Below are 23859 nucleotides of genomic sequence, written 5' to 3' on the forward strand. Positions count from 1 at the left end.
ATTCTTTTACTTTAGCATAATTGTGTGCACAATACTGTAACGGCCGACAGGATGCCATTGTGTTCTGTGCTGAAGAACTGCAAAGGCTCATGGGACTGTGTTCTGAACGGTTCCTGTCTCAATGATGTTTTGTGTGTGCATTTATGTTACCTGGGTTTTAGTGTTGTGGGGTTGATTTATTGTTCAGGTTTATCTACATGTATTGGTGTAACCATGACTGAGACTTGGGTGGGGATTGATAGCTTCTGGGCAGTGAGGGTGCAATCAATGTCTGTGAGTAATGTGGGAATCATCCTGCATATTGTCACAATGCAGTATCACGGATCGCCGTCTGTCCAAATTTGTAGGATGGAATATTTGGCCTACATGACCTGCTGCCCTGAAAAATGTATCAATACAATCTCAAACTCTCTCTCTCTCTCTTGTCGCCCTGCGTTACTGTCTATGTCTGTATAAAAATTTCAAGATCTTGAAGAGCAAGACAAACAAACTGTCCCAGAGATCGCATTAGCTCTGACCTCATTTCTTTTGAAATGCTGACATGGCATTTCCTGAATACTTTGGAGAAAGTAGCCAGAAAGTTAAATGGGCCATTAACTAATATCATCAGAAAATGCCATCACTAGTTAAGATATTTTAGCCAGTTCTAAAATGCAATTTAGTATCACAAATGGAACCGCACTGGTTTGACACGTTAAAATGGAGTTTCTCACGAGACTGACTTTCCTCTGACTCGTTAAAGCACAATTTCACTTTGATGGAGTGTTTTTACTTTCAGAATGTAGTTCAGGGGCAACTGCTAACTTTAGCTCCAGTGGTCTCCGTCACATTCGTCCTTTAATATACCTTTTAACATTGCAAATTCAAAAGAGGCTAAATGAGTGATACCTGCTGTAGTATATCACCAGGATCCTTTTTTGTTTTGAGTATAATTGTGATCATTTTCAAAATGAAAGCTTAAAGTGTGGTGCCAACTACAGGTTCAAGGTAATGAGAAGGACCCTCACATAAACACAAAACAGATGGCCTTAGACTTATTGCATATTCTGTGCAGTCTTTTAATCTTTAAGTCTTTCAATCGTTTCAGTCTGGCGATCATCATCAGTGCAGCGCTGTACTGATGATCAAGCGTTTGCTGCTTGCCTCACTAAGATTAAAAGACTGGATAGAACAGACAATTAGTCTAAAGCCATCCATACTTTTGTTAGCGTGCATACGCTAATAAGTACTTTGCATTCGATTTGTTACCTGACCAACACACCCTCCAATTTTATAAAATGAGCTGTTTTTCAAATTGACCCTCAAAAGAACTCTATGAACTACAGATTGCTAAACAAGACCATGAGTCTAAAGCCATGCTAGTAACTCTGTGAGCCTGTACATAGGCACAGCGGTGCTTTTAGCTAAATGCTAACATCAGCATGCTAACATGCTTACAGTGATGCTACCATGCTGATGTTTAGCAGGTTATAATAACCATGTTCCACATCTTTGTTTAGCCTGTTAGCATGCTAACATTTCATAGTTAGTACTAAATACAAAGTACGGCTGAGGCTGATGGGAATGTCATTAGTTTTGCAGATATTTGGTCAGTTTTTGTTTTGTGCATTGCACAAATAAAAATGTTCACCTGATGGTGGCGCTAGATAAAAAGTAATTATGTCATTGTCATTATTAGTTATTATAATACCTTCTAAGGGGAACATGAATGTCTGCACCAAATTTCATAGCAAACCATCCAAAAGTTGCCTATACATTTCACTTAAAGCCATAATGTCAACTTTGTAGTGGCACTAGAAGAAAAGTCAGGGTATTGCCAAATTCTGTATGATTCATCCTCTGAGGACCTAGAATATCTGCATACAATTTCATGATAATTATACCAATATTTATTGAGATATTGAGATATATTGTTATCTTCTGTGTTTTGTTTTCCAGATCCTGGCAATTATCTCCATCCTCTTCATTGTGTTGTCTACCATTGCCTTGTCTCTGAACACCCTTCCAGAGCTGCAGGACACAGATGAGTTTGGTCATTCCACAGACAACCCGCAGCTGGCCCATGTGGAAGCTGTGTGTATTGCCTGGTTTACCATGGAGTACCTACTTCGCTTCCTCTCTTCCCCCAACAAGTGGAAGTTCTTTAAGGGTCCTCTGAATATAATCGACCTGCTGGCCATCCTGCCCTACTACGTCACCATCTTCCTGACAGAATCCAACAAGAGTGTGCTGCAATTTCAAAACGTGCGCCGCGTGGTTCAGATTTTCCGAATCATGCGGATCTTGCGTATTTTGAAGCTGGCTCGTCACTCCACAGGTCTTCAGTCTCTAGGTTTCACTCTTAGGAGGAGCTACAATGAGCTGGGTCTGCTTATCCTTTTCTTGGCCATGGGCATCATGATATTCTCCAGTCTGGTGTTCTTTGCCGAAAAGGATGAAGAGGACACTAAGTTCAAAAGCATCCCAGCTTCCTTCTGGTGGGCTACCATTACTATGACCACAGTAGGCTATGGAGATATTTACCCAAAAACTCTACTGGGAAAGATAGTTGGAGGTTTGTGCTGCATCGCCGGAGTACTGGTGATAGCCCTGCCTATCCCCATCATCGTGAATAACTTCTCTGAGTTCTACAAAGAGCAAAAGAGGCAGGAGAAAGCCATTAAAAGAAGGGAGGCTCTGGAGAGGGCTAAGAGAAATGGTAGCATTGTTTCTATGAACATGAAAGATGCATTTGGCCGCAGTATAGAGCTCATGGATATAATGGTGGAAAATACTGAGCAAAAGAAGGAGAAGGTGCATGATAATCATGTGTCTCCTAGTCTGCAAAAAGGGACACTCAAACTCAAGTCACATATGAGCCCCAGCAGCCCCACCAAAAACCTTGAATCCAACTACCAAGAGCAGGCCAAGCCCTCAAGCAGCCCTCAGCATCTCAGTGCACAGAAACTGGAGGAGATGTACAACAAGATGGCCAAGGCCCAGTCACAACTCGACATCAACAGCAAGGAAAAAGGGCTGCCATCCAAAGCAGTTGGGCAGGGATCTGAATTAGAGATGAGAAGTATTCCCACTGAAGCCATCTCAAGCAAAGCAGAGGCAGTTGTAGACATAAGGAGCATGTCCAGCATTGACAGCTTCATCAGCTGCGCCACTGACTTACCTGAGAGCTCTCGCTTTCCCCACAGCCCCGTCAGCAGCATGCTAGGGAGGGTCAGTACCAACCCCAGCCTGGAGCCCACCCTGGAGAATGAGCATGAAGGATCCCATGGCACCACTACACCCCTGATAGGACAAGGCACCAAGCCTGGCCTGCATTCTGACAGCCCCAGGAGTCTGCCCTTCAACAAACCGCACAAAAGCCACTCACTCAAGGTCAACTTCAGAACTGGGGAGGATTCAGGGACAGGGGCTCCCTCAGACAGCTCATCAGTCCAGAGCCCCGAGGTGTCCATCTACACAACTGCAAGCAGCAGGACACCCAGCAAGAGCCCGGAGAATGTAATGCCTAGCAGCCTCTTCACATTCCACGATGCATCCATCAATACATTCATTGATGCTGACACAGATGAGGAGGAGCACCTGTATGATGGTTCAGGCACCAAACCATCCCAAAGACTTCTGGAAAGAACCAGGCACACGTTTGGCCATCACTCCAGCTTCCAGCAAGGAGCCAACCACATGGAGGGCCTACAGAGGAAGTTGGGAAACAGCACACTGCCGTTAGAAGGGCAAGAGAACCATGTGGCTCAGGAACTACAGCCATTTCAGGGAGAGAAGAGTCACTCTAATGCTTAAAGTAGGAGTGACCACGGAGGAAACATACAGGAGAGGAGGAAGCAGAAAGGAAAATGTAAGAAGCACAGTGAACTCAGCAAACCTGAACTTCCCAAAAATATGAAAGATAATGAAAACATTTGCAGGAACATTTGAAGAATTACAACACAAAATGCTTCTCCCATGAAAATATATGTTGCAGGAACATTTGAAGAATTACAACACAAAATGCTTCTCCCATGAAAATAGATGCAAACAATGGGAAATATGTTTGTGTTTTGCTCTCAAACCTTTGCCTACCAAGGTTTTAAAAGTGTCCGTCTGATAGTTTTTACTATTTATACATGTGTTTTAGCCCATAGCATCATATAATAACAGGATATAATTTTTATAAGCAAAAACCTATTTTTCTGACATCCCCTGGGTACTACTTTAAAGCACTATAGCATACACTGTCCAATCAGTAGCAACCCACAGAGGGCATTGAAACATGGCACTGCAAAATGGGAAACTCATTCAGCTGAGGTATTTCAAATAACTACGTTGTTGTGTGAAACGAGAACTTACATTTGTCTTCAAGTTATTGGTAACACAGTGTATAAATATGGCATTACAAAGGCAACAGTGTGTTGTGAAAATGTATAGTTTGCTTCCTTTAACTTCCTTCCTCAAAACTGGCCTTAGTTTATGTTGTCACCCATGTTTAATATTTGTATGAGTGAGAAAGAGAGACGTAAACGGACAGACAGTACACACAAATAAACAGTACTGTATATTCATTGTTATGTAGCGTTCTTGATCTCTTAAGTGTGAAGTTGAGGAGCATCAAGTATTTCCGTCTGAGTTTAGTGTCATGCTCGTCCATGTTTTTTTACTGCACAGAAAACATTTAGACAACACAAAGAGACACTGTGAGGCTGCATCCATCGATTCCGTTCTTGCTCCAATGGTGCCCGACTGCTGGCAAGAGAGAGCACTTTAACATGATATTATTTTCATTATAAACAGAAAAAAACTCTTTATTCTTGTTTGTAGTGGTGTTATCAGAGTTTTAACCTGCAGAAAATCTAAATGTCTTTATGTGTTATTTCAAAATGTTCTCAAAGGAGGAGTCATCATACCTATTGTAGCTGATAACTTCATATAAAATGACAGGTTTGATGAGCATCACTAGCTGGAAAGACAGCACTGAAAATCACTGAGATTTTTTACGTTGAACCTCCACTTTTGGAATGTGACTACTGTACATGTATAACTACAAAAGTAGAATATTACACATACAAAAAAAAACATTAAATGTACAAGGTACAGAATGAAAATAATTTATATTTTAAAGCTATTTTCTAAAAGAATTGACTCTTAGACATATATTGTGCTAATTTCGTAGTTTTGCATTTCGATATATGTACTGCATAATTTTGATGGAGTTGCATTTGTTAGACAATATACTGTAGTAGATGAATTTGTATTGTTTGCTACTGTCTCCCCGTAAATGTCTGTCCCTCTGTCCTTATTTACAATGTGAAGAACCAAAGAATTGTTCCTTCTGATAACTTGTACAGATGATGGTAAGTTTTACTGTTTTATCTCAAAAATGTAAGAAATTTAAGCATTCCTTTTCTAAATCTGACATACTTCAGGGAGCCATACTTGCTCATGCGGTACAAACATGTAAGTAGACGAGAGGACTGCCCTTTGAAGAAGAAAGCTGTTGACAGGGAATGAAAAGAATAGACGGAAAATGAAGAGGGAACATGGCACTTTATTTCACACCCATTTCAAAAGCTAAAATTGGATTATTTACACACTGTGGATCTTGGCAAGTAGTTCGCTTCCAGAGATCCAAAACATTACACTCACATGAGTTCATGTGACATCTCTAACAAACACAAAGCCACCTCGCAGCAGTTCAACCAAATATCCTGCATCTGACTCCAAACATATGACAAATCTGGGTGTTGATCATCTGGTGCTCTCATGCTCTTTGTTACATTACACGTTAGCATGTTTTTAGTTTATAGTGAGTCTAGAAATAGAAGTATTTACGCTGTGTGGTTGTTTGCAATCATTAGACATTATATGAGTGAGATATTTCCGTACCTTTGCTTTTAACAGACACCTGCCCCGCACACTGAATCTGTCGCTGTCTACTGAAGCCTGAATGACAATTAAACAAACAGTTCAGCAAATAAACACACAGAGAACTGGGTCATCAAGCTGTCAGACTGCTGTATTAGATACCCACCCCCTCTCTCTACTGTCTTTCTTGTACACTTAAATGCACCAAACATTTACATGATTAAGGCCCAATCCACAAAAACAAACATGTGCAGACTAACTCAGTGAAGTGAATGACCACTGTTTCCATGGTGATGGTTGAGATGACTCAATGGCTCGCATTTGATACAAGCATGTAGACTAATTTGTAGAGACAACTTGCAAATATACACAGTTTACATTCTGTTCATGCATTCACTCAATCATTCATCTCGTCTTCCCTGCTCACCTGTGGCTTCAGTCTGGTGAAGCCTCAATTATCGATAAAATTATGTAAACAGAAAGCTGGATTGTGGACCTTTAAATCAGATTGCCACACCATCCCTTTACTGCACTTTTTCATAGAAACACTGACACATCTCAGCAAATTACAAAAGAATAGGTAGAGCATGTCCACAGCTATGTAAGGTGCTGTTGCTATGGTGTATGCTTACTTCAGCTACAGACCCCCATGGTGGGAGTGAGTGTGAAATGTGAATGGAATAGGAACAAGAGGTGTGTGACAGAGAGAGCTGTGCAGCCTGATTACAACTGACATCACTAATGATGGCTGTAGCACTCTGCTCCTTCACCTCATGCCCAACTTCACATCATCATTCAAGACATGATCTGCGAGCTCTCTCAACTCTTTTATTGTCCTGTCTTTAAAAGACAGGACAATCGCCATCATCCTCTCATTCAGAAAGTTATGCAGCCAGATTATGCACACTCATGCAGTCATGTGTGTTTTTCCATTACAAGCACCAGCCCTGTGCTTGAGTCTTTTGTGCAGAATTGAGGATGTGTTCATTTCTGTGATTCTATTATTATCATCCTGGACATGCAAAGGGAGGGTCTGGGCCAGAAGGCAAGGCTCAGTTACAGCAACGTCTTTTGTCTGACGATGTCATAGAGGAACAAACTTTGTAACAGAGGACATGCAGTAAATGCTCACTGATCTTTGGAATTGAGCCTCTCGTCATCATGGACTTACAAACAAGCCATAATCTATTTAAATGGTTACAACTCCTTCCTCTGTTGAATTAATGTTAACAATGTCCTTATTGCCTTGTCTTTATTATTATCCTGTTTTCTGAACTGCACTTTATTGATTTTTCTGTATTAAATCCTCTTCTGCTTTCTCGTAACCATGCAAATAAAAATGTCAACATACAAATGGTCAAATACAATTTCCAAAGCACATAGTATAATGTCAATAAGTATCATAATTGTCTTTAAGCACAATATGCCACACTAGAGGTTCAAGCCAAATGCAGACACATCATTTAATTTTCAGAATCTTCCCCCTTATTTAGGGAATGAATCACCTCTGTTCAACTCACACAGGTCTGTATGCTGCCCTTACTGTGTGTGGGGAAATGTTTGTTTTGTAAGGTTTCATACTTTGTACCAGTTGACTTTATAGAATATTATCTTTGTGGTTTCCTGTTGTTCAACGCATGTAGCTCAATTAAACTTTGACCCACATAACTTGTAAATATCATCTTATAAGCTATATGAAAATGTCTATGATCAGCAATTTGGAAGCAATTTTCTCCTTCAACTGACGAATGCTTAATAAAAGACAATAATCCAGTGTTGGTGCTGCACTTTATTAACTGAATTGTGTTTTCATAAAAAAAACAGTGAATTCACACAAGAGGAATGTAATGCACGGAGAGCAAACACTGAGATTGGGCAAGGACTGAGCTTGTGGTTTGTGGAAGGAAACTGTATATCTTATACAACAGCACCCTCCAGTGTTATCTTCTGTATTCAATGAAAAATATACTGTATATATTAAAATACTCAATACACCCAATGGCATATGATTATTTCATTTTAAGGGCTGCGACTAAAAAAAATTTTTCATTATCAATTGTCCATCACAGTTTCCCTCAGATGAAAGTGACATTTTAAAATGTCTTGTTTTGACCGACCAACAGTCAGAAACCCAAACATATTCAGTTTCCAGTTATATAAAACAGAGAGCCAGCAAATATTTGGCATTTGCTTGATAAATGACTTAAATGATTAATTAGTTATGTATTTTGGGTCCTTGGCATGTAAAAGGTTGTAACTGGCTGACAGTCATTATCAGTGAAATTCTCTTCCAAAGCTGGCTACAGATTCCCATTTGTTATGTTACATTACGCTATGTCATGACCAAAGTTTTGAAATGGATTACATCACAGTCAATGCCAGTCACAACCTAAGGCTTTTCACAAGACAAAAACTTAACTTATCTTAACTTCCACGAGCAACAATCACTCTGCAGAAAAAACTTCAACAAAACCACTAAAGTCTGGGTCACAAGTACAGTAACATGTTTCAATACAATAAATTAGATGTATAATGTTATAGAGAGAGCGTACTTATGAAACATACTAAACATTAGGGGTTTGTGCACATGTGCTAAGCAGTTCATCACCTTAACATAGTTGGATAATCCGCCTCACATCATGAATCAGGAATAACTTTGTATAACAGATGAAAGGACTGGCTACATAAGAGGGGACCAGCCATGAATAAAATACTAAAAATATACTTGTGTAAAATAAGTTTACGGTTGTCAATTGTGGGTAAAGACTTTATATAAAAGTCAAACACAGCTCCGAGTAAAAGTAATGAGTTACTTTTTACATAAGACAACATTGTTGTTGGTGATCTTTACCAGGCAACTCTAACTAAAGAAACTGAAAGAGAATTAACCCTCTTCTCAGCTGACTGACCAAAAGCTGTAAATGCCTTATCCAAATCAATATAAGACATTGATATTTCTTTTGGATCTAATGGTTACAGGTAGAAAAGAAGGAAAGCCCATATTTGAATATGACGACATTTTAGAGTGTAGACAGAAAAAGCTATGACTGTGACAACAGTAGCTATATTCAGTTACTTTCTTCTTTAAGTGACACTTAACACAGGAAATACCTTTGAACTGTGTCCTTTTTGTCCAGGTGTCTTTCTTCACTATGATTTGGCCTTTAAACGCCGAACACTAAATACCACTTATAATTCAAGGCTGGTTTTGTCTGAGTCAGTGTCCACTGTGTACTGTCTCAGCAGAGTCACAGCAAAATTCTGACACACACAAAATTTAAGGTACTATGCATACTTTGGACTTCACTGCCCAAGGCCATAGTTCATTATTTCAATTCATTTAAAAAAACAAAACAATTGTCTTAAAACCACTAGCATGTTCATGTGTGCAGGTGAAAGTTACTGATCACTGTAATCATTCCTCCTCTCCATACTCGTGTTGTGAAGAGCTCCTTTCCTAAAGCGATTGATGAAGTGATGGAAGACTAAATTCACAGTCCTGGTCCTCTGCGAACTACATTCAAAGGATCAGGGTAGACAACTCAAGTGTGTATTTTCCTAAGTTGCAGTATTTTAACTTTGTAAGACTGTCTTTAAAAAAAAAGTGAACCTCACCTTCCAGCAGAAAAGGCCTCAAATTAACATGAAAGTGAAATGTCTTTATGGTCACTTGTCCTTTTGTTGAAGGAGTTTGTGCCAAACGTTTTTTCTGAACTGAACTGGCTTACCAATAAATAACAAGCTATTGTTTAAATAAAAAACATGTTACGTTATAATGTGGCCTGCTCAGGTAGCCACACATGATGCAGAGGCTTAACATTATAATATATGCTGGTATGTGTACATGCTGGCTTTGGTTCTGTTATCTTAATCCCTGCCTTATAATCAGCCACTGTTTATGAACGTGATATGAATGTGCACGGGTTAGTCAGTCAACTCCTCAGTCATCAGTCAAAAAGACCTTCTATTGGTGGCCACCGCGTCCTAATCCGGCACACACACACACACACACATTATATAAAAATAGCCATTCAATCCCGCGTCACACTGAGAAACAAGTCTAGGCGGTCTGCTTGTGTGGCTCATTTACAGGACTGGACTGGAGCATCATGATTGTTGTAGTGGACCTGCTGCTGATGCTTATCAACCTGAGCTACTCCATCCTGCATGCAGTCATCCAGACTTTCCTCAGGCCAAGGCTCAAGTGCATTGAGGGGGAGCTCTGTCTGATAACAGGGGCCGGGGGCGCGCTGGGCCGGCTGTTTGCCCAGGAGTTTGCCAAAGAAGGAGCGCACCTAGTGCTGTGGGATTGCAACACAGCTGCCAACGAGCAGACCGCCAAGCTGGCGCGGGAGCTGGGAGTTCAGGTGCACACATACACGGTGGACCTGTCCAAGCGTCAGAACATCTATGAGACGGCGGACAGGGTGAGAGCTGAAGTCGGGGAAGTCTCCTTTCTGGTCAACAATGCTGGCGTGGTGGCCGGACGGAGGCTGCTGGACTGTCCTGACGAGCTTTTGGAGAGGACTCTGCTGGTGAACTGCCACGCGCTGTTTTGGGTGAGACTTTAACGCACGCACCTTTTACGCACATTTGAAGCCGTAAAACTCCACCTTTGCTAGACACAGAGCAACATCCTCTACCAGCCTGACATTAATTACGTAACTTCTATTCAATATAGTCCTCCCCGCTGATCTGTATTTGTGCACTGATGTGTGAAGGGATCAGAGCAGCCTGTGCCGCCGCGGAGCTCCCATTATGTCCTAGTTGTGACCTTAACATGAGGTTACGCGGCAGTAACCTTAAACACTCAATCCCCAGAATAGAAAGAGCCCACAGCGAACCCCCCAGTTAAGACAGCATGTGATTCTACCCTTGATCACCGTAAAGCCTCAGTCTCATGCTCATAATAAACGGGTAAACTCATTAGCACCAAATAGCAAGGATATCAGCAACTTACAGTGGGCGGGTGCTCATTTTTGTGAAAGCACCTCTAATGCACCTGATTTGGCAAAGGAGAACGCCACTCTGTTGGGAACAGTTGGCAGCTGCAAAATGGCCTACTGTGTGTGGGCAAATGGGCACCACTGAGATGCTGGGCTCCTCATAAACTCTAGTCGCTTCCACTCTGTGCATTCATTCTTCACTGGAATTCTACATTGTCCCAGCTTTAAAAGACAGGAACATGCACCATATGACCAGTGTCAAGTTAATTAATAAAGGCCTTAAAACTAGATTTTGACACAAGGCCCCTTTTTAAAGACATGGCCTAAACAGGCCCTTATCATGTCAGTTAATATTGTGCTTAAGTGGTGCATATTTTCATATTCCCTAACAAAGTCATGATTAATGAAATTACCACAGACCAGCTGCCAACAGTAACGTTGGGGCTTTGTAGGGCCCCTCTGGGTCTGAGGCCCTTCAACAGTTGCCCACTTGGTAATCCAGCCTTGCCTTTGAGGCCACAGGTTCAAGATGTTGTGAATAGATTTGTCGTGAAAAAATAATAATCTGGTAATAAAAACAGGATTTTTACAATTGACAATGTGCACCTTTCAAAACCACTTAAGTGTAAACTCATTGACATGACAGGGACCCTAAAAGGGAGCCAGCTGCATTTGGTCTTGAAGCTTAAAGGTGTAGAGGCCCTGTGTCAAAATCTACAGTATACACTATTGCCATTTCAGTTGATACTGTAATACATGTTAGAGCAAACATATTGACCCTAAAGTGAACCTTTGGCCAAATATACTTCTGGTCAGATGAAGAAGCTTGTTTGTTCAAATACTGGTGGAATATTTCAACATACTTAGCTTCGAGAGCACCAGGTAAACATTTGGGTATTTCCTCACCTGACTCTCATAAAATGCTTCAGATACCATAAAGGTTAAGTAACATTAACGTTGTGCCTGATTGTTGAAGTTTCCCTGCGTTATTTGGCATCATTGATATTTTGCGTCATTCAAAAGGTGGATGGGCTTGCCTCAGTTTGTCACTGATCAGTTTATCAGACCATCTATATTTCTAACTTTTTTGTAACTCAACAGATGACAAAGGCCTTCCTGCCTCAGATGAAAGCAAAGAACCATGGTCACATTGTAACCATTGCTAGCGCTCTTGGACTATTCAGCACTGCATGTGTAGAGGTAAGACATATATGATTAATGACTTCCTCAACCACAAACTGAACAGACTTAAATGCTGGCATTTACATTCTTCCTTCAGGATTACTGTGCCAGTAAATTTGGCGCTGTCGGATTCCATGAGTCACTGACGCACGAGTTGCTCGCAGAGGACATGGACGGCATCAAAACCACTTTAGTCTGCCCTTACATTGTAGACACAGGGATGTTTGCAGGCTGTGAAATCAGGTGAGATGCCATCCATCATTTCAACTTTTGTGGATACTGGAAAAAATAGATTCTATATTCTCCACTTTTTGTTTGACATCTATCAGGAAGGAGCTTCGCAGTTTAATTCCAGCCCTGGAGCCCCTATACACCGTACAGCAGTCAATGAAAGCCATTTTAGCTGAACAGCAAATGATCTGCATTCCTCGCCTTATGTACATTGCCTTCCTAACACGAGCGTGAGTATGCTGTAGAGTGAATAAGGCCATTATTGATAATTATTTACAGACCAAGACAATAAATTAATGTGGAACATGTTTTGTTTTCCTTACCTTCTCTAGATTGCTCCCATGGGAGGCAAATGTGGCAACATATCGCTTCATGGGAGGTGACAAATGCATGCTACCCTTCATCAAGAATGTTGAACTGAAGACCAACGGCCACATCAAATCCTAAGACTTCTGTCAGCCTGTCTTACAACCTTTTGGACCAATGCAATTGTCAAAGGCTCACACTGTATATTCTTAATACATACATTTGTAATCTGAAGGGAGAGCCCAATATCTGCATGTTTAATCTTTTAACAATGGCCTGAAGGGTAACTTTATTGACAGCCATTGTTGCATATGTTGGGTCATTTCTGCTTACAAAGAACTATAACTGGATCTGAAGGACCACCAGGGTTTGTTTAATGAAAAGGAAATTCCTCCTTATTTATAAAGTTATTGATTTATCTCAGCACTAGAGGCCAGTAAGATTCACCAACCAAGATAAATTCATCAAAATCCTGCTTATAGAAAAGAGGCTGCAATGATAACAGATCTATACAAGGGCCTCTTTTTATTCACATTAACAGTGCAGAAACAAAGACTAGACAATAAGAAATTTAAGGGAAACATGCAACAGAAAAATATTATGCATTATGTTTGAGCCACAGACTACAGTCTCCATAACTGTAAAAAGGAATTCAATCATACAAAAAAGCACTAAAGAAATCCCTCCCATATGATTGTGATGTTCAGTTGTTCCACAATACTGTTGAAGTATACCTCTGCTGCTGCTGTTGGTTTTGAAATACACTGACAATTGTATCGGAACTTGATATCCAATTCCTTGTTAGCCTTTGCCACACAGCAAACATAGGGCCCAAAAACAAAACCGTAATTCAGTCATGTAATTTGGTCATGTCTTTAAAAACCCTTAAAACAACATGTATCAGAGAAACCACCCTAAATTCAGGCATTCAAAGTCAGGCAAATCGATCATCAACTGTCGAGTCAAACCAAATCTGTAAAGATTCAAATTTAGCTGAAGCAGGTCTGTCGTGTGACCTGAGGTCACTGTGGCTACTCCTGCAGTGTATTGTGGTCTCCTTGTTAAGTGAACACCATCACATCGGTTTCAAACCAACTGCACAGTGGCTGCCTGTAAGTAGCCCTGCAGGAACTGGAGGGCCTCTGCATTCAGACTGGTGCTCAGCATTGACGGAACCTGCACCAAAAAATTGAGACGAGGCAAGAATCACTCATTTGCTTTCTGTATCGTCCCAATCATCTGTAGCAGAGCACAGCAGTTACGCAATGATCTTAACATTTCTGTTATTACAAGTATAATGTTATGACTTAAAGAAAAATAACCAGAGAACATGACTTTTAGCACAACTTGCGACATTTTTTCCCCCTGCATGTCTTAAAACGTACCCTTCCTGGACAGGCAGTAGAGAGCTTGTGGAGTGACTGAGCCAGCAGGATTTTGGGATTGCCAACAGCATCTCCTATCGGGTCGTGCTCCTTCTTTCCGGCAAAGGCGAGTTGCGAGAACGCTGTCTGATAGCCTGGTGCATCTTCAATGTCAATGAAGTGCTCATCATCTGGGATGCTGTCATCTTCTGGCAACTCAAATAGACCAATGAGTGCCTGGAGCAGAGGGGTCCTGAACAGACATATTAAAACCCAAATCGTTGGTTATAGTTTTAATCAGGACAACAAATTAACACTTGTAACTCAGTATGTATCAGGAGAGTATTTCTGCCAAATAGCTGTATGCTAAATTTTGGAAACACGCCCACTAAGTCCTGATAAGAGGACTTTGGGGGGGGGGGGAAAAAGACTATAGGCATGTAGGGGTATGGGCCAAGTAACTGCATGAAAAAAAGAAGGGAATGCAATGGTTGGGTCATCTTCATGCTGATTTCCTACCAGAGTTTAGTGTACTCCGTGTCCATCATTGCAGGACATTCAGTAAGGACTTTTGTGATGCCAACAGCGCAGATCTTCTTCTCAACTGGTCCAGACACCTTCTGAACCTCTGGAATAATTATTTTCTCCAACACCATACCAAACATCCTGCAACACAAAAAGCAAACAGGATTAATGCTGTGCATTTTGCCACTGGTCGTCTGCACTTACATTAAAGACAAGATAACCTGGAGACGTGGAGCAAAGGCTCTGGGACCAGGACATATTGGCTATACTGCAGGCAGGAGAAACCAGCATCATCATCACATGGGGAAATTTCAAGCAGCTATTATGATGCATGATGATATTGGCTGAAATATTGCTTTAAAGTATGTCCTATTCACAGTGAGCAAGACAGGTTTAAATAGCGCAAGGGGCCATCATCTTTTGAATCTCGTGTGCCGTTAAGGTTAATACAACTTGTCATGTTCCAACTGCCTAAACGCTCCACTGATGGATGAACCCACTAAATAACTGCAGTAAGATCTCAGTGTACTGTCAGTCAACATCTTGTGGCCTATATTGAAAATACACATACTTCGGCTGGATGCTGTCAAAAATCTCCTGAAGTGCGATGGCTCCGTATTTGACACAATACAAGTTGATAAACACCAAGAAACCTGTGAGAAAGAAAGAAAGTAAGCATTATGAGACAGTAGGTTATACCAGAAGTGGTGATCATTTTCACAATACTGGCCGATATCACCAGCTAAAAGGCACGCGCTTGGTCACCCGACAATGTTCGACAGATAAATAGCTCTCAACAGAACATGGACATAATGAGATGACGGTACTAACTTTTGATGAACTTGGTGGTTTTGGAGCTTTGTAGCCTCTGGAAGAGCAAAATGAAGATCTGTTTCCTGTACTGAGTGATAGATTCTCTGGCAAAAAAAAAAAAGCCAAACATGTCATGTTATCTTTATCAATTTCATGACCTAAAAACCAATCAATTTCACACCGTAAAATATTTTATATATGATCCACTGAGAACAAGCGACTTACGGGGGCATGTCCTCTATGATGCTGTTGAGAAGGTAAAACCCTTGGTGATCATTGGCCTTAGAGGCAATAAGCTTTTGGAAAACTCCAAGCAAGCCGGGCTGAGAGGGAAAGATGAGTGTCAACATACTGGTCACACAACAAATACATTATACAATGTATAAATGTTAAACATAAAACAAATAGATGCATACAACTAACACATTACCATTTTCTCTGCTGTACACAACACTGCCATCACTTACTATTTTATCCGCAGCAGAGCCGGCAATAGAGGCACCTCCCTTCTGCAGGTAAGCCTGAAGCAGACGTACCAGAGGAGGGATGTTTCCTGTCCGTTCCCATAGCACAGGCTGAAGCAGGTGAGGGAATAAAGCCATGTAGGAAGAGGGAATAGAGTTGGAGTGGATCTCTAGCAGGAGAGACATCACCTGGAACACGTATGGAAGAAACTCTGCAACAGAGGACAAATGGAGGATGAGTGGAGTTGCCTCTATCTATCAACAGAGTTATTGCAGGGGGGGCGGCCAAATTATGTTTACAAAACATAAAAACAACACATCAAAACTTATTTTTTCAAAAATTAATATACAGTATGTCTAAAAATATACATTACCATTAACATAACATTTTATAAGCAAAGATAAATTGGCCTATTTGTGAATTTATTTTTGGAAAATAAGCTTACTATGCCTACTATGGTAGCCATACAGTTAAGCTTAAGGATTCACTGCTATTCATTTCCATCCATGCAGCTCAGTTTAATGCAACTTAAAGCAACACCAAAGCACTTTTCCTGCTTCGGTCCCCCTACAGGTTGGAAGCGGAATTGTCCATTACCGCCGTCGTAATGTCTCATTATGTCTCATTCGAACTACAGCTCCGCTACCCGATCTGGCAAACTTGCATAATGTAATAAATCAATTCCATAGGTTAAATGACAAACCCTGGACATCGTTCTGAAGGATCTCAGTGAAGACGGGGAAGAGTGCTTCCTCGAAGCTGCTGACCGTGGTGGGGTTGGCCTTGCAGGTGATCCGGACAGACAGGCACAGGGACTCAAACAAGTAGTGGTTAAAGTGAGGCTTGCTGGGATTCTGGAAATGGATGACAGATTTTGAAATAGTTGACAAGTGTATCCCCTGAACAAACCAGCATCTTGGGGAATCTATCTATATACATGAATAGTAACAAAGTGTGTGTTACCTTGCTGACTAAGAGGAGCTTATGAGTGAGCTGACCAATCAGGGTGGGAATGTAAGGAACAATGGCCTCCTGCAGCAGGGAGAAGCTGCGCATGATGGCTTTAAAAATTAAGAAAGACATTATGAGGCTACTTAAAATAACTTTGGAGTTGGTCTGACACCGACCTGGAAACAGTAATGGAAAGCATTTTAGATGACAAAAAAAAGAAGGCAGGTTTACCTTTCATGATGTATTCATTTTCTGCAGAACCAGGAAGAGCCAGTGCCTTGAACAAGTTGTTGAGCAGCTGTTCAGTAAAAGGCGCCATCTCTGCAGGTGTGATACTGAAAAACATACAGAGGGGATGATTAGCTAAAATAATGTGTTAGTAGCTATACAGATAGATGTTAAAGTCTGAGCAGACTTTCCACACTTTGCCTTGTTTCATCACAGTTAGCAGTTAGTTGTGAGACTGTTATTACTGCAATGCTGTGGGTGAAGGTGCTATACAATTGATCTCTGGAGAAAAGGTAAATAAATAGATAATCTTCATAATCATTTATGGGTGATTACTTCACACATACTAGTAATTATTAAACGGCCTTGTTGAATACTTGATTCTGATTAGTCAATCACAGCACTTTACGGTCTATTTTTTTCTGTATAAAAAGGGCCATCCACACCAAGAACGATAACAATAAAGATAGTTTTAAAAAGAGTTCTAACTCAAGTGGGTGGTGGAGTCCACACCACAACTATAACGACAGAGGCGAACGATATCTTGAACTTGAAACATTAAAATGTCATGACAACACATACAAAACGTGCAATAGAGCATAGAACATAATAAAGTGCAATTAATGGTCATCAGGTCAATCAGTGCAACAACTAGTGTCCCCAGACATATTCCAGACTTCCAGGCATCTTTTCAAAAAAGGTACTGTGCAAAAACAACAACAGTGCAAAACAAAACAGTGTTTCTAACAGTTGCGTGACCAGAGACGTTACAAAGCCCGGGTAAATATTGGAGATGTATTTGAAAGATGGAGACAGCTTAGAGCCCAAAAGGACGCAGAGTTGGCTAATTTCCTCCTGAACAGGTAAGCATTAGCTTCATTTATCACGGCTACAAGGGACGGGCATTTTATGTCATTTTAACATTCATGTACTCACATTGAATTATATAGCTAGAGTACCCGATTTGGTTACTCGCAAAAACAATTGAGACACAGCCAGTAAAGTGATCCCTACTGGTCCTCCTGGCTAATGTCTCCATGCTAACCCTACTAACTGCTAGTTAACGTTACCGGAGGACCAGGCAAGCGGCCACAGCTGTTTACAACGTGTAGCCTGTACAGCGGCCGTAGCCGTCAACGGTGAGTTATTTGAAGCCAAGAGAGGTGGGGCTTTAAATCAGGAAGAGAGGACCGTGAGTTTGCAGTGAACATGCCGTTTTTTAGGTCGGGTAGAATCTATCTCCGTTGACACTCATTCATATTTTTTCGAAAGATATGTCCCATGGACCGCAAGTAGAAGGGCGTGACTTTGGCTTGTTCGTGACCTCCTACTTCGGAATGTATCGACTGGAACACTGAAGCATATATTCCCCCCATCAGTTCCAGAAGAGGCGCAGCACCGATGCTGCTAACACTGGCAATCGGCGCTCACGGTGGTTCAGAAAAATGGGCATCGTCGGCGTTTCGTCATTTTAGAACCGAAAGGTATCGCAAGTAATCGGTTCTCGTGACATCCCTAGATGTGAGAGTTACAAAATTTTAATCTCAAGGATCAAAAAAAGAATAAATCCCATTTTAACACGCCATTATATACTGTACAATCCCTGCTCATTTTTTTGTATTTGGAAAAAATGCATGTCAGCAAGACTCAGGAACCATTTTGGTTAATTCAAATATCAGTATCTTTTACTATATTGCTTGATACTTACAGTGTGGTGTTGCTGGAGCCTCTCATGGTGAACAGCCTCTCCAAAGCATGGGCGGCGTAAGTGTGCTCCACTGTGCTCTCTGCCTGCAGGTGACTTATCAATAGAGGAACTGCCTGCAGCAGCTGCTCCTTAGGAAGCTGAAGGATAAGGACAGAGAAGAAGCCCTCTGTAATACATTCATTTTGCCTTTTGAAATTTAACAAGTTGCGGAGAAAGTAACAGTCCATACCTGGCTTCTGAAGATCATGACATACTTGATGGCATCTGCCTTCAGCACTGGGAACTCATTAACTACAATGACAATTGGTGCTTGATGTTAATTAATGTCTATACACAAATAGATGTGGACATTCAAATGTCACCCTAGCTCACTGAACCAAACCTAAAAGTGAGCCAGCTGGTGTAACACAGAATACAATTCTACATCATATTGAGAGGCGTTAAAAGTATTCTTACCATTGGGGGATTTTAGGTCCGAGAGAATGTGGTTCACAAAAAATTCATTCAGATTCACCAACTCATTGGCTTGTGTGATTCCATGCTGGTGAAAGAAAAGAAAATACATAAGGACAAATTATACTAATTATGTCAAACACAGATTATAAATGTTCATTGCATTAGCAGTTATATATTCAATAAGCCTCTGAAGGTCAACAGTCAATAATACCTTCTGTGTCTGTGCTTTAGACGCCAGTGATGTGACCAAATAGATGGCGGCATCTTTGTGTTTCCAGTTCTCCCCAGGGTTCTTGGCGTACTCTCCCAGCATTGAGTTCACATAGCCAGAGAAGATTGCCGTGACAGGGCCCTCGAAAAATTTACAAAGGCCCCTCACCAAGTCACATGCCGCCCTGCGACGAGTGTCGATGTCTGATCGGAGGATGGGGAAAAGGGTTAAAAATGGGGACATGGTTATCGTTAGCATAGTTTGGTTAACTGTTTTATGTGGAAACCTATTGAAACTTTAGATGTAAGTGTTCAAACAAACCAACCAATTGACTAAATAACTATGAATATGGAGTTTAACTAATCTTATATGCCAGGAGAGACTCTTTCCAAACAGTCAAACTCAAAATGTGAGGAGGAACTACATATTCTTTTGTGTATGTATGTAAATAAGTTGCATTAGGGGAGGTGATAAGCAATGATCTCAAATCTTTACCAGATCCTTCAAGGTCCCTCCGGATGTATTCCTCAGAGTTATCTTCAAAGGCCTCCTCATCTGCACCTAATCGGGCATTACAAGCCATCAGGTCAGTATCCCACAGTATACAAGTCAAGCAAGCAGAGCCCTGAATCAGCTGTCTACTAATGACATTTCCAAGTGCAATCTAAATTTGGGAAAAAAGCATTTACTTACTTCTGAACTCCATGTTGGGTACAATGACTTTCTCACAAATGCTAGTAAGTGTATTCTGGTCCTCAAATAGATGCTTGTAGTGTGGCCTTTCACACACAGATGCTAAGAACTGGATAGCATTGCTTACCAGCTGAAACAAAGCCAAGGTCTATTGTTAGTACTGGGAAAGTAAACTTTAAAAAAATAAATAACAGAAGTGAGGGATCGGTCCTCTCACCAGGTCATATTTAACTTCCTGGCCAGTAGAAACTAAAAGGTTCCAGATAGCAGTGACAAAGCGTGGCAGATACGGCTGGAATTCTTCATCGTACTTTTGAGCGTAGAGAGCAGCATTGTCACAGATCTGAGACTTCAGCAGCTCCAGGAGACCGGCTTCCTCCTCATCCTATGGAGTGGTCACAAGAGACATAAACACACAAATGTTTAAAGCCACTCTATAGCATAGCAGTGTTAAACAATGTATTGCATGAGTGAAAAAACAAACTCACATCAGTTTGTAAAAGTTTATTATCCAAAGTCAGTAGACCGTGGAAATTGGTCATCCAGGTTTCCATGTTGTCTTCAAAAAACTCTGGAAGGTCCTGTGTAATAACACAGAGTACAGCTGAAGGCAAATGTTTCACATAACTGTAAAAATTGTGAATGAATTACTAAACCGAAGCTGACTTTACCTCTACATGGGGCAAATTCATCACACAGTTCTGTGCATGATTGCCTTGCATTAATTACAAATGTATTAATGATTACCTATTTGACTACATTTATTTCCAATTCAAAAATAATAAATGAAAGCAAACATTACAATTTTAGCTTTTGAGAAACTTTATACCCCTTATGGATGATTTTTATTACTGATTTCTTTAAGGTAAAGAAATGATGATTGGCTCTTAAGGGCTGTAATTAGTCTTGCAAAAACAGCTCTGATATTGAAACATCTAACTGAGAAAATGTTTTCATCCAATGTGCCAAGATGGCAATTGTTGATAGGGACTTTTCACAGCACAAAAGAGCCAAACAATACAACATCAACTCTTTCAATGGAAAAAGACACGAGACGTCCCTGACCATGAAGAACCAAAGCTACTTCACATTAATTTTTTATGATCAACTTTGATCTTGGGTGCAACTTCAAAGATGTCCACAGCAATAAAATGGCATCAAAATATATAATGGGAAAACAGCACACAAAGACGGGTGGATTGCGATGTAGTGCTTGGGGGGTGGAGAAGGATTACCTCAGCTACGAAAAAGACAATGCAGCAGTCCCAACCATCGAAGCCTTGAAGTACAAAGAACATTGAACTGACCTGGAAGTTAAGACTGTAGAACAGCTTGGAGATGAGTGTGAGGGAAGAGAAGAGGACCTTCAAGGCATTGATGTCTGTAGCATGAGTCTGACACAACTCAATAGTGGCCTACAGCAAAGAAGAGCGTAAATTCACTATTAATATTTCTTCATTTACGAACATTTTGATAATTTTAGATGTTATATAACAACTTTTAAGTGTTGCTGTAATTGAACTGCAAGCCATTACAAACCTTGAACAACTCCGTCAAAGGTAGGGCAAATGTGTCCAGTACTAGTTTGATCTCTGACCAAAGCTCATTTGATTTGAACTCATGGCGGTACCTTGAAAAAAAATAAGGGAGTAGACAGAAAAAAAGCAATATTATATTATTTATTTAATCATTAAAACAGTCTAAACCATTGAGAAGTGAGCTCTACCTCTTGAAGAGGGAATGTGCAGTACGAAGCACTCCATTGATGATGTGGAAGTCTCCACTTCTGAAGCGGGTCACCATCTCAGTTAGCAGGTCAGGCCATTTTTGAGGGAAATCTTCCCTTCCTATAATACTGATGGCATCACTCAACTGTAGAAATGCAGAGGATAAACAGGAGCTGTGTTGAGCATATTTCTTTACATCTTCAAATTAGACCCTTAAAAGGCACTGTAACATGTGAGGATGTACCTGTTTTTGAATCTGTTCTGGACTGCTTAACATCAAATTTATTATGTTTGCTTTGATCGCTGTTCGGTCTGGATCAGAGACTTTGTTTGGTTCATCTTCAACCTTTGGGAAAACATATCACAAAGTCAGATTATCAACTCAGTGTACAGGTCAACAAGACTAATACGATAATGGTTCTGTTCAGATTTTGAACTAAATGCTACTTTATATAGTTTGTCCCATACAGCCCCAATCTGATGCATGCCATGCAGTATGAATTCAAACACTGTATCTACATACAAGATACAACATTGATTGATTTTACTTCGTGAGACTCACGATGCGCCAGTTTCTTTTGATGTAGTTCTTGAAGGTAACAGCAGCACAGACACGAATCACGTTGTCTTGGCACTTCTCCAGCAAAGTGAGTAGAAATAAGGGGTAGTTCTGGTTTCCCTCCACAGATTCAAGGAACTTTTCAGCTAAAAAAAACCCCAAAAAAACATGATAAATACAAAACAGGTGTTGCAAAGCAGAGATCACACAATCAAGTAAATACTTTGCATTAATAGGTCAACGAGAACAATATCCTTTATAAATTGTATTAAGCTATGCAGGTTCATGCTATGTCATGTATTACCTGGACGTCTGACGGTTGGGTCTGGGTCCAGCGTTTTCCTGAGGAACTCGGTGAGGGTTTGTAGGTTAGCATCATTCAGTTCCATGCTTGTAACTAAAAGGCAAGAACACGAGCGAGTGAATGAAAGAGATGAACCAGTGTCTGGCAGCAATTTGCTAAAGAGGTTTATTACCTTACTAAACATGAATGGACTTTATCTAAATGCGGAGTAATCATGTAGCTACACAAACTGTAGCGATAGGCTATCTAAACGTGTGTATGTAGTGGTTGCTCTAAAATCATATTACTTAAAAGTTAGTAAATGTGTGCTAAATGTATCTGTTGAAATAATTCATGTTGACTAAAACGTCAGTTTCACTGCTCTAACTAACAAGTAAAGGCAATTCTTGATACCAAGTTTACAGTTCTTCTGCTAGTCTCAGTCATAGTTGACGTTAAATACATGCATTCCGTCTGCCGATTGCAGCAGCTAACCTAGCTAGGTTGGCTACTTTAGCCTCAATCTGACATTAGCTCCGTTGGCCCCGCTGACTCCAGATCAGTTTATGCAGTCTAACGTCTAAGCTAGCAGTTTTAAGGTTGTATGGTCTTCTGTAAATTAAATATGACGGTCGCTACATCGCATAAACTTTATCTTATATAAAGATATATTTAACAGAAGTTATCTCTTGATTCACAGTCCCGAACTAACAACATAATGTACATTATCTAAAGCTGCATGGAAAGCAATATCCCATTTCCAGTGAATAGACTGATCCAGCAGCGGTCCCCTCCAAGACAGCCTGCTAATATTAGCGCTAGCTTGCTAATGTGTTTTGTGCTAACCATAAAGTTAGCTAAATTCCGAACAATAAACATTTACTCGCAAGATGTCGGACAGACCCAAGTTAGAATCCCGTATTAGCTAATATAGCACCGGGACGTCTTACCGTTACAGTAAATTTCAGTCAGGATGGGCTAGGTAGGCACTAACGTTGCCAGCCGTACAGACCAGACGTGTTCGCCGTGCCAGCTTTCAAACGTCCAGAGCAAAAGGAACTGCGCGGTCAGTATACTGCGCACGCGTAGATGACAGACGAAAGTTGTAAGACACGCCCCTTGTCTATGGTCTTTTTCAAGTACAGCAACGTTACATTAAATAATCATTCAATATTCCAATTCAAGGTTATTAATCATCTCCACTATATGAAGGCTATATAGTTAACTTCAAATGTATTTTCTCCTTTCACTTTTAACAGATGCTTAAATTAAATCTTAGACATTATCATTCTTTACAAGTGACAGCTATTGTATTATAGTTCAAGTGATGCATCTCAAACAACATACAGTAGGTTCTA

At 40.7% G+C, this 23859-nt stretch overlaps 3 protein-coding genes across 3 annotated transcripts in view; 2 read left to right on the forward strand and 1 right to left on the reverse strand.

Moving 5' to 3' along the window:
- Positions 1-4467, forward strand: part of LOC144516838 (potassium voltage-gated channel subfamily B member 1-like) — a 39333-nt gene extending 34866 nt beyond the window's left edge. The window contains exon 3 of the mRNA XM_078248480.1: positions 1939-4467. Coding sequence (XP_078104606.1) covers positions 1939-3795 — 1857 coding nt within the window. The 3' untranslated portion in view covers positions 3796-4467. The remainder of the gene's footprint in view (positions 1-1938) is intronic.
- Positions 4468-9935: 5468 nt separating this feature from the next.
- Positions 9936-12937, forward strand: LOC144516839 (retinol dehydrogenase 10-like). The gene is made up of 5 exons (XM_078248481.1): positions 9936-10412; positions 11901-11999; positions 12079-12224; positions 12311-12442; positions 12545-12937. The coding sequence occupies exons 1-5, from the start codon at positions 9963-9965 to the stop codon at positions 12657-12659; spliced, it is 942 nt and encodes a 313-aa protein (XP_078104607.1). The 5' UTR covers positions 9936-9962; the 3' UTR covers positions 12660-12937.
- Positions 12938-13026: 89 nt separating this feature from the next.
- On the reverse strand, positions 13027-23559 carry cse1l (CSE1 chromosome segregation 1-like (yeast)). Its single transcript, XM_078248479.1, has 25 exons — positions 23452-23559; positions 22523-22615; positions 22222-22364; positions 21904-22005; positions 21659-21804; positions 21472-21562; positions 21240-21347; positions 20421-20513; positions 20150-20317; positions 19933-20062; positions 19735-19800; positions 19240-19442; positions 19029-19113; positions 18802-18863; positions 18573-18709; positions 16868-16971; positions 16649-16746; positions 16389-16539; positions 15688-15896; positions 15446-15543; positions 15239-15324; positions 14979-15060; positions 14402-14548; positions 13904-14135; positions 13027-13694 (listed from the first exon to the last, which is right to left on the reverse strand). Exons 2-25 carry the CDS (start codon positions 22605-22607, stop codon positions 13605-13607), a joined length of 2916 nt encoding a protein of 971 aa, XP_078104605.1. The 5' UTR covers positions 22608-22615; positions 23452-23559; the 3' UTR covers positions 13027-13604.
- Positions 23560-23859: the final 300 nt, after the last annotated feature.

Source organism: Sander vitreus, chromosome 4 (assembly GCF_031162955.1).
Source record: "Sander vitreus isolate 19-12246 chromosome 4, sanVit1, whole genome shotgun sequence".
In the NCBI taxonomy this organism is placed as follows: domain Eukaryota; kingdom Metazoa; phylum Chordata; class Actinopteri; order Perciformes; family Percidae; genus Sander; species Sander vitreus.

Coding starts and splice junctions, on each gene's coding strand:
- cse1l (XM_078248479.1), bottom strand. CDS start 22,607: ATGGAACTGAATGATGCTAACCTACAAACCCTCACCGAGTTCCTCAGG. Junction 19,443..19,734: donor GAGGGACCTTGAAGGATCTG/GTAAAGATTTGA, acceptor TCCTCCGATCAG/ACATCGACACTCGTCGCAGG. Junction 18,710..18,801: donor TCATGATCTTCAGAAGCCAG/GTATGGACTGTT, acceptor CTTATCCTTCAG/CTTCCTAAGGAGCAGCTGCT.
- LOC144516839 (XM_078248481.1), top strand. CDS start 9,963: ATGATTGTTGTAGTGGACCTGCTGCTGATGCTTATCAACCTGAGCTAC. Junction 10,413..11,900: donor ACTGCCACGCGCTGTTTTGG/GTGAGACTTTAA, acceptor GTAACTCAACAG/ATGACAAAGGCCTTCCTGCC. Junction 12,225..12,310: donor TTTGCAGGCTGTGAAATCAG/GTGAGATGCCAT, acceptor GACATCTATCAG/GAAGGAGCTTCGCAGTTTAA.